The sequence below is a fragment of the Phodopus roborovskii genome, unplaced genomic scaffold, assembly GCF_943737965.1.
Source record: "Phodopus roborovskii unplaced genomic scaffold, PHOROB, whole genome shotgun sequence".
NCBI lineage: Eukaryota > Metazoa > Chordata > Mammalia > Rodentia > Cricetidae > Phodopus > Phodopus roborovskii.
The window spans coordinates 10,602,057-10,620,428 of NW_026126602.1; the positions used below are offsets into that span (position 1 = coordinate 10,602,057).

At 35.8% G+C, this 18,372-nt stretch overlaps 1 protein-coding gene across 1 annotated transcript in view; it reads right to left on the reverse strand.

The window, feature by feature from the left end:
- Plxdc2 (plexin domain containing 2) overlaps positions 1–18,372 on the reverse strand; it is a 405,252-nt gene that overhangs the window by 44,127 nt on the left and 342,753 nt on the right. Inside the window, exons 10-12 of the mRNA XM_051205738.1 lie at positions 14,609–14,675; positions 5,876–6,023; positions 4,397–4,435 (exon numbers count right to left, since the gene is read on the reverse strand). Of these exons, the coding sequence (XP_051061695.1) occupies positions 4,397–4,435; positions 5,876–6,023; positions 14,609–14,675 (254 nt within the window). The remainder of the gene's footprint in view (positions 1–4,396; positions 4,436–5,875; positions 6,024–14,608; positions 14,676–18,372) is intronic.

Consider the following 18,372-nt stretch of genomic DNA (forward strand, 5'->3'; position numbering starts at 1 on the left):
TAACAGTAGAGGCTTGACACAACAGACTAAACAAAAAATAGGATCTCAGAAGCAGTTTTGTGAAAGTCCAGGTCCTGCTCTAACATTCATTTCCAGACAAAACATCTTAGGAGATTAAGTTCAGAAACAGGAAACTGAACAAAACAGAGCTTGAGTTTAACCAGCCACAGGAGCCAGCATCAAAGCTTATCTCTCTGTTGGTTTTTAACAATCATTCACTCTAGAGACATTCACTCCTGAATTAAGTTAATCAACATGCTGTGATGTAGCCATTGCATCTTCCCTTAGAAAAGTCAGGCTTCTGTGCTCCAAGTTTGGTAAATTTCCAGCAATAAGAAGGAATGGCAGCCTTGGCAGTGTATTCTATCCCAGGATTGTGGGCAGGACTAACTTTAAATATTGGTAATTAAATATGCATGCCCAAACATTTTTAAAAAGAAATTCAACTCAATCAAATAGAAAGACCTCCAAGGCAATCAATAAAGAATACAATTTGGGTACTTTGATAGATCTGATAATCAATTTAAAATAATAAAATCTTTTCAAGCTAATGGAGTTTGAAATAATTTCCCATTTGCAGCACAGCAGAAAATCATAGTTAGGTTAACTAAATTGAGTTGAAGTCTGATTGAAACTGTTATGTTTCAATTAAAAATCATGCCCTTGATTCAGCTAGCAAACCTCTTCTGTGTCCTGGATAACTATCTTCAGTTTGCATCCTGAAGGCAGTTATATCTCTAATTAGGTGGTGAGTGCAACTTATTCAAATGTCAAAAAGGCCTTTAGTAGTCATGCCTACTAATATATACAGTTCAGACATTCTTAAAAGGTATGTTTCTTCTAATAAACCTTCTCTAGGATCTGAAAACCTGAAAGAGACTTTACTTCAATGCATATAACCATTATCCACATATTCATGTTTTGCAAGGGTATAATCTAGGTCCTCTTTCCAGGTGAGTTAAACAAGAATTTCTAGAGAAGTCAGAACTTTAAATAAAATTGGGTTGAAAGAACTTGTATTACATTTTGAACATAATCAACATGGTATATCTATAGAGTTCTTAAGACTGGATGCCACTGATTGGAATGCAGTGACTTCCACAGAAGCATTGATGCCCATTGCTTTCAGAAGAACAGATGCAATGGAGAAGAATGTGTGATTATATAAAAAGGAAATTTCAATTTTAAACATTAAGTATAATCAATCAATACAGAAAAGAAACGCAATGCAGAGTGTATAAATAAAACAGCTTATTGGAATTTCTTATATTCAGGTTAAACCTTAGAGACTTGTATTGTGAGGAAGAACCAGTTTTGTAAAGCCATCACCAACAGGGAGACTCCTACATAGATTCCTTTCTCTACTCTGCCCGGTGGAACTCTAGGAACCTATTTTGTTTGTTTGTTTTTATTCTGTTTCTGTTTTCCTTTTTTTTGTTGTTGTTGTTTTTTTTGTGTTTGTTTTTTTTTTTTTTGTTTTTTGTTTTTGTGGTATTGGTGATTGAAATAGGGGTCTCTATTTATGCTAGACAATCTAACTTTATGTACTACTTTAAAGATATTTAACTATTGTTTTTAGTTATGTGTATAAATGTATGGGTGTTCAGAGTGATTAGAACTGTCAGATGCCCTGGATCTGGCTTTACAAGCAAATTTAATCCTGCTAAGGTTGAGTTTTGGGAACTGAACCCTGAACCTCCTAAGTGCTTTCTGTTTATCTGTGGTGCTGGGGCTCAAACACCAAGGCCTTTGGCATGGCATATTCTTCAGGAAGTCAATTAAGCTCTGTGTGCAGGAAAACATTCTTAGAGGCACAGCTTGCTTGGGCTTGGATTGATCTATAGTAACTGCACTTGAAACAGTCTGAGGCATGGACCATGTTCACAATTACTGTGATATTTTGGTATTCTCTTGGCTTCCTGTTTGTCAATTTATCTAAATGCTATTTAAAAGTTCAACAACCTCGATGCCAAGGATACCTTCAAATTATACATTTTTTTTTTTTTTTTCGAGACAGGGTTTCTCTGTATTGCTTTGGAATTTGTTCTGGAACTAGCTCTGTAGACCAGGCTGGTCTCAAACTCACAGAGATCTACCTGTCTCTGCCTCCCCAGTGTTGGGATTAAAGGTGTGTGCACCACCACTGCCCAGTGACATGCTTTTATTATGTGGTTTATTTACTCCGAACCATCATCACAATGTATTTCTAATGCATAGTTTAAGAATATATTTTGTTATATGCTTCTTCTGTGCTTACAAGAAACAAAAAAACAAAAAATAAAACAAAAAAAAAAAAAACTAAGATGCTAGTGGGAATAATTAGTAATACCTTAGAGATCTACTTTCTATGTGCATTCTAGAAAACATCTATTCTGTGAAAAGCTACTTGTAAGATAATTTTATAGCCAAATAATAGAGAAACACCAGACAGAATATCTTTACAAACATCTTGAGGATTTTTGGAGGGCATATTCACTAAAGTAAAGAATTTGTTTAACAATCACCCACTGTTATAAGCCTCAAGCCTGCAACAGTGCTTTCTATAGCAAGCAGTCAGCAGAATAGATTGAAAGGATGAGTACATGAACCAAGGTTGTAAACAATTCTTCATTGAAGAATATTTAATAATTTTCCACTTAGAGAATCTCATACTTATTAATGAAAGATCATAGGAATTCTTTTTTCCCCTGTTAACACTATAGAATCTTCTAAACAGGTTAAAATTAAATAAGTAAACAAACATAAAGAAAGAAAATTACAACAAACATGAAGTAACTTTTACTTATGTTAAGAATTTTAACACCACAAATATAACAGAAAACCCAGAAGTTTCTTGGGAATGCCTTCTTTACATAGAAAGAGGATAGGGAAACAAATGACAAGCAGTGTGAATGAACAACCCACTTCACAGAATACAATATCTCCTCATCCCAGAGTAGGTTGACCAGATCTTAGGACTTAGGATCAAAGGTACTTATTAGCATCCCTCTCTGGGAAATCTTGATTAGGTAATTGCTAACATCTTTTGAAATCTATCATTTTAGATTTTTACAACTGTAACACACAATGGCCATCTGTAAATGCATCCATTTACTGATTTAATAAATAATAACAAATGAGAAATTAATGTAGCAAAACACTATAGGCAAATATGAAACAGTGGGCAACTGATGCAATGACACATACAGAGAAGTAAAACTGTTTTTTTGTTGTTGTTTTTGTTTCTTTTTGTTTGTTTGTTTTTTTTGTTTTTTTGTTTTTTTGTAGATGGGCTGGTGTAAACTCTGTGCTGTGTACACATAAGCATTGATCTCAGAATGCACAACCACTGGTTATTTAACTTAGGAACTATTTTCTACAATTAAAATGGAAACAGCCTCAACTATATCATTTATCAATCATTTGTTCATCGCCTATCAATCATCTATCTATATGTTTGTCTATCTATCTATCTATCTATCTATCTGTCATCTATCTCTGTCTATCATCTATTTCTTTTCCCCTTCTCTGTCAGTTTGTGTTGTTATTTTTGAGAAAAATCTCTCCTTACTTGTCTGGGATTGATCGTTAACTCATAATTATACTACTTCAGTCCCTTGAGTGTGTTACAGCTAGTAAATCATAAAGAGACTACAGAAGTAACCCATGCATGGGACAGTATAAAAGTGTTTTCATATCTGTGTGATAGACACTATTAGGTGTAGCACTCCATTTCTGAACCAAATAAAGAATTTCTCATAAAAATACACTTTTAACAATATCTAGCATACCCATGAGCTAATAGTTTAGTGAAAATACATTTTGAAAAGTTAATTAATATTCTTCATGGTATTGTTTAGTTAAAGACCCTTTTCTTCAAAACTTTAAGTACCAGTATAGACATTTCTAAGTTCTCTTAGACAAACTTTGTTACTGGTATGATATTCTTTTTAATATTTAAATTTTGTCCTTTGCACCATCGAACAGATTAAAAGATCTATCACAATACATTTCCGTTCTTACTGACCTACTTTTTAATTGTATGTGCAAAGCAACCAACCAAAGAATTCAGTGGAAAAAAAAAAAACAACTTTTGAACCAAGTTTCTGCAGCTGTGTAGATGACTATACATACACTGACCTAAGAACAAGGGCAACAAAACCCAGCAATACATGTGGATGATTTTTCTGACCTCATAGATGATGGCTGATGTAATTTATTTGTATAAACAAACACAGAATTGCAATTTCATTTCTTAGCCCAACACGCTGAATTCCTCACATGTTAAACACGAATCAAAATGGTAAATCTAACCCTATTCTGTCTTTGTAATCCCATTTGCCCCTTTATCATGTTAAAATGAATACAATGAATTAGTGTGTACAAGTATTCATGGAAGAAAGGCATGCAGTCCTACCTCCATTGTCTTTGAGATGCAGTGCTATCTTTGTGTCATCTGAAAGAGAAGTTAGGAGTTATTACAACACAAAAAGGTTTTAAAGGTGCACAGATCTCATGCTGGGTAACTGAATTAACTGTCTTACCTCAAACACTTGCCTTTTATAATTCAGAGAGTAAATTCTAGCATGGTGATAGATAAAGCCCCATGTTTACATGATGCAGCAATAAAAATGTCTCATATAGACTCTTTAGGCTAAGGTATTAATAACATGTCTGAGCCTCAAATCTGTGACAATGTTTAAAAACTGTATTTAATGATTGAAATAGATTTTTAACTTCCTAAAACAACTTAGCATAGGACTTCGTGTACTTGAAATCAAGACTGAAAATATTACTAATTAAGAGGAACAGTTAGGATTTCACAATGGTTAAAGTTTTATCTTAAATTACTTATATCAGAGCTGGGCATTGGTGGTGCACACCTTTAATCCCAGCACTCAGGAGGCAGAGTTCGAGGCCAGCCTGGTCTACAAGAGCTAGTTCTAGTACAGCCTCCAAAACAATACAGAGAAACCCTGTCTTGAAAAACAAAACAAAACAAAACAAAACAATACATATATCAGTTATGGATAAATTTTTTTTGAAGAGATAAACATGGGGTAAAATTTTCTATTCCATTTCACAATTAAAGTTAGGGTTCCAATTAAAGCATTTTCCCACAATTTTTAGAATAATGAGCCAAATAATTTGAATTTAAATATATGTTGCTTTTAAGATAAACATTGCATTTGGCATTTGCCCTCTATCTCTATTTCACTTTATAATATCCACTTAAATTACAATCAAAAGCCAAGGCTTCAAATTTAGCTTCCTATTCCAAAGAGAGCTATACTTATGACAATAGATATGAAATTATCTTCTTCCCTAAACAAATATAGTGTGCCCCCTACATCTTATACCGTATGGTACCAAAAATTATCAAATAACGACTATTACATTTTCTCTACTCAAGAATTTTTACCTAGTTGTTAACACTTTAGTAGCTTTACCTTCTCCATAGAAGGAGGTACACTTGAAGAACAAGTTTGTGATGTTCACAATGTCTTTGTGATTGACTGCATTCAGAAACTCTAAATATATAACTGTATGTGACTAATATTATCTATTGATCAGGATTTCATATCAAGGTATTTTATGTGCATATGTTTTTTTGAATCCTGTATCCAGAATGTAGCTTGATGACTACTAAATTTAGTCACATGAAAAGAAGCAAATGTTTCTTCTTTAGGGGGAACAAAAAACCAGATTATGGATAATTGCTAAGGCTTAAGAAGACTAACAGTGTATGTAAAGACTTCTAGCATATATTTCCAGCCCATGGTAATTCTAAATCTTGCAAAGTTAATTGGCCAAACTACTATTTTCTTAGAGTATAAATGGGTTACTGAGTAATCTGTTCTTTCCTATCAAAGTAAGCAAAGAATCTTGAGAGCACCTTCCGTGGGCAGGCTGGTGGGCAGCTGTGACGTCATGGCTCTCCTGGTGGTGGTCAGGACCCTGAATTGCATGGTAGTTGTGTGTGAGGTCGTGGTGGTTTGAGAAGTCTCCAGTGGCTCTGTGCCCTCACACATCTTCTCTTTTGACTGGTAGGAGACACAGAAGACAAAATCATCAAACTGGAGACATCTGTGTCTTCCAAACTTATATCAAAAAATTGGAATGTAAAGTACAAAAACATCTCAAATTGATATGAAGAGAAAATTATTTTTGAGTCAGGCTATTTATTGATTTTGATATTTTACAAACTATTTAAGATAAGAGAGTGGGCATATAACAAATTACAACAAATTGATGGGATTTTTTTAGATATTTGGAATCATTGTTTTCATCTGTTTAACCATTTGCATTATTCTTTGTCTTGCCTTTGTTTATTTGACAGATATATTTATGAAATATGTAATATCAACAGGTAAAAGAAGGCAAAGAAAAGCTTGTACCTATGGCTAGACAAGGGAGATACTATTTCTTAAACATTTCTTCATTGTTCCAGGCTCTTTTATGATCTCAAAATTAATCTTCTTCAGGTTGAACAGAAAATTTAAATTTCATTTTCTCTCATGAAATATCCAAAACCACACAGAGAAATCCCTAATTTAAACATGGCCTAATTCTCCCTAGCACGGTTATACAGATGATACCAGGAAGAAACACATTTAATTGTTTTTTTTAAATAACCTGCAAAAACAAATCCCACAATTTTCACTAGTAAGGACTCAAAATTATATAGTTAGAAATTGATGTTGTGAACAACTCTTTGTGCTTCAAAGATTCCATTGCTTTGATAAAAGATGGCTGTTCTAAACACAGTGTCATGAACATACTTGAAAGTTATTAGTCTTCTAAATAGCGAAGAATGAAGACTCGTTTCACCAGTGAATGAAGGTTCCCTGGAAAGCTGCTTTTTCATTAGTTAGATGGATGAGAGATTTAAGTTTACTTGCTCTCAAATCACTATATCTTCTCAGCTCCAAACACAAAGATTCCTTTAGATCTGACACATCCATAGTTACAATCCACAACTCATGTATATTATCTCATTCCATTTGTACATCTGTCCACTGAAATTCTTCTCCCTTGAACTCACAATAATTGCTCCTCTTTAATCTTGCTTCTTCCATCACCTCCACCTAACTTTTCAATACCTTCAGGTATCTCATATTTTTAAGCACCTTTTTGGAAAAAACCCAATTCTGCACAAAACAGATCTTGCTTAACCTTGCCCACTCCAAAAGCAGATGGGACAGAACAGTTACCCCCATTGGAAACTCCACAAACTAGACAGCATTCTCATTCAGAAAATCAAAGGTGCCTGTAAAAGATTTTGTATTTGCATAATCATATGTTCACAGGTTATGGTATCAGTTTCTTCACTCTATTTAGCAACTACAATCTCAGGGTGATTCTTCCTGTTTTGCCCTGAGTTTACCTTTCATTTCCTTAATGAAAGAGACCATCGGTAGGCTTTCTCAACAAATCATATGTTTCTTCCTGAACATTTCCCCTGTCCTTTTATTACAGAGGGCAGCTACCATTCTTTATATTCTTTCCAGCTGCATTCAATTCAGTCCATTCTCTTGGATTTTGTGAACTTGGTATATGAATGAAATTTTGCTTTTTCAGCATCAATTATCTATAATTCTCTGGTGACTTATTACTGCTAACATTCAGACATGTGTAAGCATACCTAATCTTACACTCTATGCCCCCACTGCTCCACAATAATCCTGGCACTGCATTATGCTATATGCCATTCAGTCATATTCAGACTTCCTAGCAGTCCTCTGAGATTTCCATTATCTCCACTTGGTTACAATTCTACTGTTCCATGTCCAACTTGGAACTTCTCCAATTAGTGTTTCCACATATCTCCATAGTTACTAAATCTCCCAAAGGAAACTTATGGTTAATTCACATTAGTGAAGACAGATGCCCACTCTTGGTTTCTGTGACACACACACTCACTTATCTTCTGACTTCTCTCTTACAGTTCCCTTGCTTACTTGTCATTCTGCTTCCCTTTAGTTTTGTAATTCTTACGTATGTTTCTTGACCTCCCCTTTCACTCCATATTTTCTTGTGCACTTCTATTTCTACACCCAAGATTGCACTTAACAAATTGATATTGAATGTTTACAAATCTGCATCTCATGTTGACCTTCTTTTTCTCTCACTCTCTCACTCTTTCTCTCTTTCACTCTCTCTCTTTCTGGTTTTCTTGAGACGGGGTTTCTCTGTCAGTTCTGGTTGCCCTGGATCTCAATTTATTGACCAGCTGGCCTCAAACTCACAGAGATCTGCCTGGCTCTGCCTCCTGGGTGCTCAGACTGAAGGCATGTGCCACCATGCCTGGCTGACCCTCTTCTCTTAAAAGCCAAGCTCAAACATTCATCTATTGAAAGGCCATATGCATGTGGATATCCCAGACATCTCAGAATAAGTCTGAGATGCAGTTTTCTGTCTGTTATTCTCAATGAGTAGTTATAATTAAACATGTTTGTGTTTAAGATAAAATCTCAGATTTGGTTTGCTTTTGCAATGACAAAATAAGATGGATATGTATATAATGTAAATTTAAAATTAGTATTAGCTTTTTCAAGACATAAAGAAAATCTCTAAACGTGCTTTTTAATTACCTTTCTATTCTTCTTTCCCAAATAAAGCCTATATGCTTTAAAGACAATGAGAACAAAATACAGCAAGAAACATTTAAAAGAACAAATATAAAAAAGAGTTGCCCTGGAGGAACAATTGCCAATATCAATATTGCTTAAAGGAGACCAGCCTTCATCAGCAGTAGATGGGGAGATAAGTATAAATATTTTTCCTCCTGTGAAGGCAGAACCAGGGGTATCCTGAAATCTATGAGTCCTATAGGCAAACTCTCTTTGGCTAGGCATAATATACCCAGGCATTAGGAATTCCCACAGACTAAGATGAAATTAATGTACATTTCCAATGACAGGATATGAAAAGAAATACAAACAAGGAGTCTGACAGAGAGCGAGGACAATGATCAACTTGCACATGCTACTGAAACTAAAGTGAAATTCAGAAATAAACGTGTCAACACATCTCACAATATAATGAAGATGTTAATGTGAATGACAAGGATTAAAATACTTAGAGGAATATATTTATAAAATATTGATAGTAGAGGCTAGAAAGATGGCTCAGTAATTAAGAGCACTGGCTGTTTTCCAGAGGACCCAGATTCAATTCCTAGTACCCACGTGGTGGCTCACAATCATCTATAACTTCTATTCCAGGGGATTCAAAGCCCTCTTCTAGCAATTCACTTACATAGCAAAATATGCAGGCAACACACACACACACACACACACACACACACACACACACACACACACACACACACACACACACCAAAAGAAATAGACATTTTAAATAAAACACATGCCCATAAAACTAAGGAGTTCCTGCTAAGTACATTGTGAAATGTATTCATTATGCAGGACAAGTTACCAGCTCACTTGGTTAAGTGAAGTAGAGCATCACATGCAACATGGTGGATTTCTTAGTCGGAGGTATCATATTTAAATACTGTGTTGGAAAAAAAATACTCTAGATGTAGATTGTGAAGTAAAGAGGTCAATATGACAGCTATCAGGACAGTCCAGGCCAGAGCTGTGGGTCATTTAGACTAATGTGGGGAACCCTGTGATGGTGGTGCTGGTAAAATAATTAGTTGGCTTAATGGAAGTCAGAACGAAGAAACTCTTTCAGATATTCTTTTTAAAAAATCTGTAACACTTTAATAACACTACTGTAATTCTTAAATACAATGTGAACATGAATGCATGCAATTGTATCATGAAATGTAAGCAACAGCACTATGAATGACCAAGAGCATGTTTGTTCCCAGTATTGTATGGTGCTTTCCCTATTTAAATTAACAACTTCTTAGAGTAGATTCATCACCAAGAAACAGTGTTCTTTTTTCACTTGTCTGTGTCAGTTCTGTAGTTGTGGTTTCTTCATTTCTGAAGCTCACTATCCTATACCCTAGAGAATATTGTACCCTCATTGTATGCAAGGAAAGTGGACTGAGTTGATGAAATTTTGTACTTACCTGTGAATCAATGATTGCTTACCACAAAGCTGGTGATGTGGATAATTACAGAAAACAGGAAACATGGATTATTACAGAATGCATTAGCTTCTGACTTTCTTTAATGATATCACAGTCCACAGAGCATGGTGAATTATCCACCATTGCACTCAGGAAACTTTTCTCTGCCTTGTATGGCTTATAGGGAGAGTACTCTGGATCAAGAAAACTAAAATATCTAGATCAAATTCTGAACCTATATACAATTATGAACATTTGTTTCAATGATCTTTTGAGAGAGAAAAAATGTGTGTCAACTTGGCACACAAGCTAGAATTATCTGAAACCTCAACTGAGAAAATGCCTCCATAAAATCCTACTGTTGGCCATTTTCTTAATTATGATTGGTGATTGGTCTGGGAGGAACTAGCCCATTGTGGAAGGTGCCATCCATGTGCTGCAGGTCTTGGGTTCTATAAGAAACCATGTTGAGCTAGCATGGGAGCAAGCCAATTAACAGCATCCCTCCATGGCATCTGTATCAGCTCCTGCCTCCATATTCCTGCCTTATTTTGGTAACTGTCCTGACTTCTTTCACTTTTTGCTTTTTGGTTATGGTGTTTCACTGCAGTAGCAGAAAGACTAAGACAATGAGCAAACAAGGATGTGAAAGCATAATCATGAGATTATCCATATGTATTCTTTGGAACTGTGTCAGATAATTGAGATAATTGAGATAATTCCCAAGTGACTGTCAAAAATCAGATTAAAGCTTCCATCCATAGCAATAGTACATTTAAAAGCTCAACAATATTGGCTGGTTAGTTGATAGGATTTTTGACACAGAGTTTCACCATGAATCTTGTGTTAGCCTCAAATTCATATCCTCCTTCATGCTAGGATTATATGTATATTCCATGTTGACTTTCAAGAGTTCTTTTTATTTACAAATCTTAAATTTTATTTTGGGATCTGACTGAGGGTCTCATACATGCAAAGCAACTGTTCACTGTGGTGTATTCCGAGCCCCACAATGTTTTCAAAATTGTATTTCTCAAGATGTTTGTGAGTCTGGCAACCACAAGTGCATTTTCAAAAAGCTACAGCTAGGATTTCTGCATCTTCTTAGGGTCCCCAATGACAATGCCCCTTACCAGCAGGAAGCAGTTTGGAAAGAATGACGCCCAAATTCCCAAATATTGTTTATAAATGTTTGTTTTCATTTAAATGGGGTTGGTTATAAATGGTTAATGACCACAGCCAATCTCTTTTTAAAGGTAAAAAGGGGATTATGGTATAGACATAAATATTTTGTTTTGGAATGGATTTTCATTTATTAATACAATTTATGCACATTTAGTCTTGCCATATTCTATGTATGTATACTTTTCTTGTATTCAAGACATTTTGTATATTGATACATTTGGGGGTATTTATCATGCTGCCCTTTATAGTTCTACCTCTAGACATATCTACTCTACCTCTATTTAGGAATACATACATACATATATATACATATATATATGTATGTACATAGTTATATTGTTTAGGTATTTATCCCTGCTTTACTCAAGGAAGTTTTAATCAGTTTTTTTTTTTTAGCTATGTTCCTGAGTATTACAGGTTATCTTCATCCATGTTTCCTTTAATTATGAGATTAGTCAGACACAGATGCTTAATCTTCAATAACTTCATAGACATGCAGAACAAGGCATTTAAATGTTTTAATATTAGTACTCTGTTGACATGAGACACCACTATTGCTCCTGAAAGCACCAAGCACTTTCCCAAAAATATGTTGGATGCTGTTATTGCTCCTTCTGGGGGTTCATCCTTGCTTTGGCTAATGGCCTCTTGGGCAAAGAACTGCTCCCACCTTGACCACCAATTTGGACATGCGGTCCTATGTGCTTGCAGGAGACAAATATAGAAGACTGCTGAACCTTGCCAAGTCAGTGTAAGACAGCCTTCCTACCTCCCTGCTGTTGTGGTGGTCTGTCAAGTACTCTTGGCCTTAGCCAAAACTGGGTGTATCAACGTTGCTGTGAGACCTTGGGTGACTGCCCAGGTAGCCTGCTATTTCTGTCCTCACTGCACCTTTTGGAAGTTGCCCACCCGCACTTTCTGTCTACCAGTATTGTTATTTTCCTTCTCAGGTCTTGATGAGGTTGGAGATTAAACTATCACAACTATTATTTTCTCTTTCTAGTTAGATATATTAGGTACTAGACTTAAGTTTTTCAGCTTAGGAAAACTCTATTGTAAACTCCATTATGCCTTCACCCTAGGACTAGATATGTAGGACGTTTTGTTCTCGATTTTCCTTTCCTTAGAACACACTTGTTATTCACTGATTTGTATCAAGCCTAAATCTTTTCTTTAGACTAAAAGGGGAATTTTAGTGGGATATTCACTTTATCTCCTTCTGTGGCACTGACCACACCCATTGGGGGGATTTGTGATATCTATATTTCTCTTGTTTAGGTATTGTGTTTATATAGCTCATTTAGGAATGTAATGTATAATTTAGTACAGATTATAGATAATTACCTATGATAGTCAAAGCTTAGAGTTAAGTTAGTTAGGTTTTCAAGATATGTATTTGAGATGCGTAGGAATTCTTCAAACCTTTCAAAGACCTACAGAATATGGCATTTAAAATGTCATTTTCTTGACAGTGAGGCATAAATGCTCCTGGCAACCCCACCTATGTCAGAAAGGAAGATGGACATTGAAGAAACATGTATGGAGTTTGCTTCCAGTATGGCAAGACTAGCCATTTGGGCAAGATACTGCTCTTGTCGGGACTGTTTGACTTGGTGATGTATAAACTAAACATGCAGGACCCACAGAAAAGTGACTGCTGATTCGAGATGGACATTGCTACAGAGTTCCTGCTTCATGGAAGATTCTGCCAGTCTTCAGGACGCAGTGAAAAGTGACTGACAAACTGCCAATACAAGAAGACAGTTTAAACTTTCCTGCTTTGCTGAAGAGTCTGCCAGACACACTATGGCCTATGGGCTGAAGATGGAAGATTACAGAACTTCAGGTGATTTACCAGGCAGTGAGTTGTCCTGTCATTTCTTGAGTTTATATACTATCCTTCTGCGGTCTTTAAAGGAGTTGTAGACAGATAGTTATGGTTATAGATTTCCTTAGTTAGGATTAAAGATATGTTACATATAGGACTTTAGACTCACAAAGATAGACTAGATGATGGAATATTTTCTTAAATCTTACCAAATGTTAATGGACTGAATATTGTTAACTGTGATTCTTACTTGATAAGTGTTGTGTTACATATTTTGCTTTGTTAAGGTTAAAACCCTTTTTATTTAGATAGAGAAGAGGAGATGATGGGAGATATCATTCTGTAAATATGTTTCTCATACTGGTTAATGAATAAAGCACTGTTGGCCAATATGAAAGCAAGAGAGGAGGGACTAGGAGACAAGGAGGAAAGAGGAAGGAGTAAGGAGGAGTCAAGATGTAGAGTCTGGAGAGAGCAGGACGCCAGCCGGTTCTCCGGTAAGACCACTTGGAAATACATAGATTAACAAAAATGAGTTAATATTTAAGACAGAGCTAGCCAATAAGAAACAAGTAAGTGGCCAACAGCATTATATCAAATACAGTGTCTTGGTGTGTTATTTGGGGCTGGCGTGGCAGCAGAACAAGACCAGTGGTTGGCGGAAAAACCTTATTTCTTATAGTTCCTACAGTAGCACTGTGGCTTAACTAGATTCACTAGATGAGAAAATTTGTGTCATAGTTGATTGTCATTACAATTTATTCTTTAAACCTTAACAAAGGAGGGATCTAGAGAGATTGTTCAGTGGTAAGAATGCACAATACTCTTGAAGAAAACAGAAATTTGGATCCCAGCACCCACATCAGGTGACTCCCTACTCTCTGTAACTCCATCTCCTGATGGAGGGGCCTACTGCCATATTCTGGCCACTGTGAGTATAGCATGCATGTGGAACACATACATTTATACAGATACATTTAATAAGGGACAAGAAACACTTAATAAACAGTATAAAACTTAGGGGGATGCTGGAATGACAGGCACTAAGAGTCAGGAAAATTTTAGATAGGATGAAATTTCTTTTTCTTGTAAAAAAAAAATAATGATAATTACATTACCCTACTGTTATATCACTTCTCACTTACTACAGTGCACCAATCACTACTATTAATCTTCCCCCCATACCATTATTTAGCTATTTGAGATTAAAAGAGGAGCACTGACAACTTAAATGAAAAAATGAGCAAACATTTAGGAAACCTGTTTTTTGTGCATCCAAGTCCAGCTCCATATGTAGGTACCTAGTCATTTTGGCTCTCATATCCACTCCAACTCTACATTCCTTCACCCCTTCTTTTCTTCATGATGATAACAGTGTCTCTTCATAGGATGGGTAAGAATAAACTGTGGTAATAATTGAAGCCATTAGCCCCAATGTTTGGCATACATTAGAGATTCCCTTTCAATGCCTTGAGATTTTTAAGTAACTAAATTAGATACCATTCTAATGAAGTGTTGGAGTCACAAGTTATGTAAAATTGGTCCCAGTGCTTTACAATAGAACACACCTGTACTTCTTCTGGACATCCACTATCCACCCAGTCCTGCCGGTGGCGATCGAATCCACTGGAGCATCTTCAAAGAAGACCCCATTGTAGTTGAAGAGAGGAAGCATAGTAGGTAAGGATGGGAACAGAAAGAAAGACTGGTAAATAGGCAGCTCTAGGATTTTCATCAGCATCAGTTTTCTTCAGCTGAACTGAGTACTTGAAACACAAGTGTACCATTCATTGAGTGACGTGACTCACCCATTCACTGTTCCACTGTCAGCATTACATTTAGAAAAAACATCCTGTAAGGCTAACACACTACACAATGCTGACATAACTCTAAGCAAAATAAACAAATCACTATTATATAATGTTGGATATCTTTCCCTCATTGTTCCAACTAATCACTAAAATAAATGCACTCAAATCATTTGTAGTCAGCATTTAAAAAAAAGATTTATTGTTTATTTATTTATGCATCCCCATTTCAAAAACTCTTGATTGTGTATTAAAATCAGAGATTTGAGTCTTCAAACAGCTTCCAAGAGACAACATTTAAACCAGTGGTTCTCAACCTTCTTAAGGCTGCAACACTTTTATAGAGTTCCTCATGTCTTTGTGCCCCCAACCATAAAATCATGGTTACTTCATAACTGTAATTTATCTACTGTTATGGATTTAACATAAATTTCTTGTATGTAGGATATCTGATATACAGCCTTTGTAAAAGATTCATTTGACCCAGAAAGAGGTTGCAACCTACAGTTGAGAACCATTGCTTTAAACCTTGGTATAACCTGTTTAATAAAGGCATTATCTTAACTCTTGAACTATACAGGATAAACTATGCTGACAGCATGACTTATTGTGAATGTCAGAATTTATTCCAGGATAGATCCATGGTTCATTCTGAATAGCTTGACTCAGGAGACCTGAAGCCTAAGTCACAAATATGACCAATGGCAGGAATATTCCATTCCTGCAGAATTGATCCTCAGTGAGAATCCTAGAAATAAAAGCATGGTGAGCTCCTTGGTTGACAACACTTGGGTTGTCACACATTGCTGCCAAAAGAGAAGAGCTGGAAGCTAGTCCTAGTTTCACCAGGACTGCTGGGACATGTCCTATGAATCTTTTTCCAATCTTTTAATTTCTTTTCCTTCCCTATACTAAATGGCAACCTTGAGCATAAATGCTTTTCAGTGATCTTGAGTGTGTTTGGGGGAAATGTTCAGCTATGAATGATTAGATCACTCCAAAAAATTTGATTGGCAAGTCTCATCAACAAAATCTTGTACAGAATCTTTCCTTCAACTGGAATACTTTTCTGTCTATTTTATCTATCCTTTACAGCACATTCATTTTCTTTTATTATTGTTATTTAATATACTTTTCTTATTTTACATATCAATTTCCCTTTCCTTACCAACCTTCCATGCCCCTTGCTGCCCCCCCGCCATATTCCATCCACTCTCCAGGCAGGGTGAGGCCTTCCATGAGAGATCATCAAAATCTGTCAAGTCATTTGGAGTAGGGACTATGCCCTCCCCTGTGTCTCTAGGCTAATGGAGTAACCCTCCACGGGGAATGGGCTCCCAAATCCATTCATACATTAGGGATACATCCTGGTTCCACTGCCAGACATCTCAGAGACTGCCCAGTCCTCCTAGCTAACACCCACTTTCAGCGGGTCTGGTTTGGTCCTATGTTGGTTCCCCAGTCTGGGGTCCATGAGTTCCCACTTGCTCAGGTTACCTGTTCCTATGGCTTTTCCTAGCATGGTCATGAACTCTTTGTTTGTCTCTCCTCCCTCTCTGAAACCGGATTCCAGGAGTTTGGATCAGCAGCACATTCATTTTAAAGACTCAGTGAAGGTCCATAAGTCCTGTTACCAACTTTTTTTTTTTAATTCTTCATCTTTTCTCCTTCATAAAATAGCTAATTTACCTTTACCTTTAAAAAAAAAATAATTTAACTTTGGTGTTTGAGAGTGAGTGACTTGTGTGTGTGTGTGTATGTATGTGTGTGTGTGTGTGTGTGTGTGCGCGCGCGTGTGTATGAATGAGTGCATGTGTGATATATATGTGCAGTATATGTTCATGTGTGCTAGTGGGTATTCATGCTTGGGCCACAGGAGCTAGAGAAGGATATGTATTATCACTCTGTGTCTTAGTCAATTCAAAAATTCTCACTGAACCTGTAACTTGGCTGGTGGCCATCAAGCCCCAGAAATCTCAACCTCTAAACTCCTAAAGCACTAGAGTTACAGGTGCATAAGTGACTACACCCAGCTTTTGTCAAGAATTTTGGGAATTTGAATGTAATAAGTGTTTTTACCCACTGAGTCATCTACCCAACCCCACTTACTCATGACTTAATGGCTAAACTTGATTGAGATAATTTTAAAGTCAGAATTTTATACTGATTATATCTAATATATCCAACACAATCATTTTATATAGAAATTCAAATTAGTTTTGACAGTCTATTGGTATTAATGATACTTATACTTTCCCTTAATTTTAATAAGTGAATATGTATTTAAAGAAGGTGGTGAAATATTTTTAATCTAATAGGAATTTATTTATTTAGCAAAACAAATATATCACCCAATTCTTATTTAATATTTCCCATAGTACTTATTGTTTTAGTTTGCAGCCTTCCTTTTGCTCTTTATTTATTTTGCAATGACTTCACATGATGGCTGTTTCTTAGAATCCTCACCAGACAAAAGGCTTTGCCTGACAAAGCATATTTTAATTACAATGGAATGTAAAAACAACCTTCCTTTCAACATAGTTATCCTTTCCTCCAAAATGACCCATTGAAGCCTGGCTATGTTACAGCAATCACCTGCATTGAACAAGCTTATGGGTGGAATAAATATTCACATGAGCTTTGGCATCCTGATGCTGGGAATCTCCAAGTGGCTGTTGCTCCAAATTGCTGTTGCTTAGTGATGCTGTGGGATGTGGTGCCTAATTATTTCTGGGCTAGTAAGTGACTATTGTATCTTCTTAAGTCTTGCCTGTTTAAATATTAAAGAATATATTGATACTTTTGGTAAGTGAATATGCCATTAAAAAAGTTGAAGAGTCTCTTGACCAATCGTAATTAAATGTAACAGATAATGTTTATATGGTTTATTCTCACATACTCTCATGTAAAAGTATGACTTAGATATACTTACTTGTAACTTATAATAAAATTGTACCAAATCTTACAACTGTGGCACTGGTTAAGATCATAGAAAAATTAGTCACTTAATTTCAGGAATATACCTAAATATAGTAAAAGCAATATAAAGTAAATGACAGCCAACATAAAACTAAATAGAGAGAAAGTAATTGCTATTCCTCTAAAATCAGGAATAAGACAAAGTTGTCCACTCTCTCCATATCTCTCCAATATTTTACTTGAAGTTCTAGCTAGAGCAATAAGACAACAACAGGAAATCAATGGGATACAAATTAGAGAGGAAGAAGTCAAACATTTCCTATTTTCAGTTTACATAAGTGACCTGAAAAACTACCAAAAACTCCTACAGCTGATAAACATCTTCAGCAAAGTGTTAATTCAAGATTAACTGAAAAAAATTCAGTAGTCCTATTACATACAGATAATAAAGGGGCTAAGAAATAAATCAGAGAAACATCACCCTTTACAACAGCCACACACACACACACACACACACACACACACACACACACACACACACACAAAACCCAAAAAACAAACAAAAAAAACCCATAAAATATCTCAGGGGTAATGCTAACCAAACA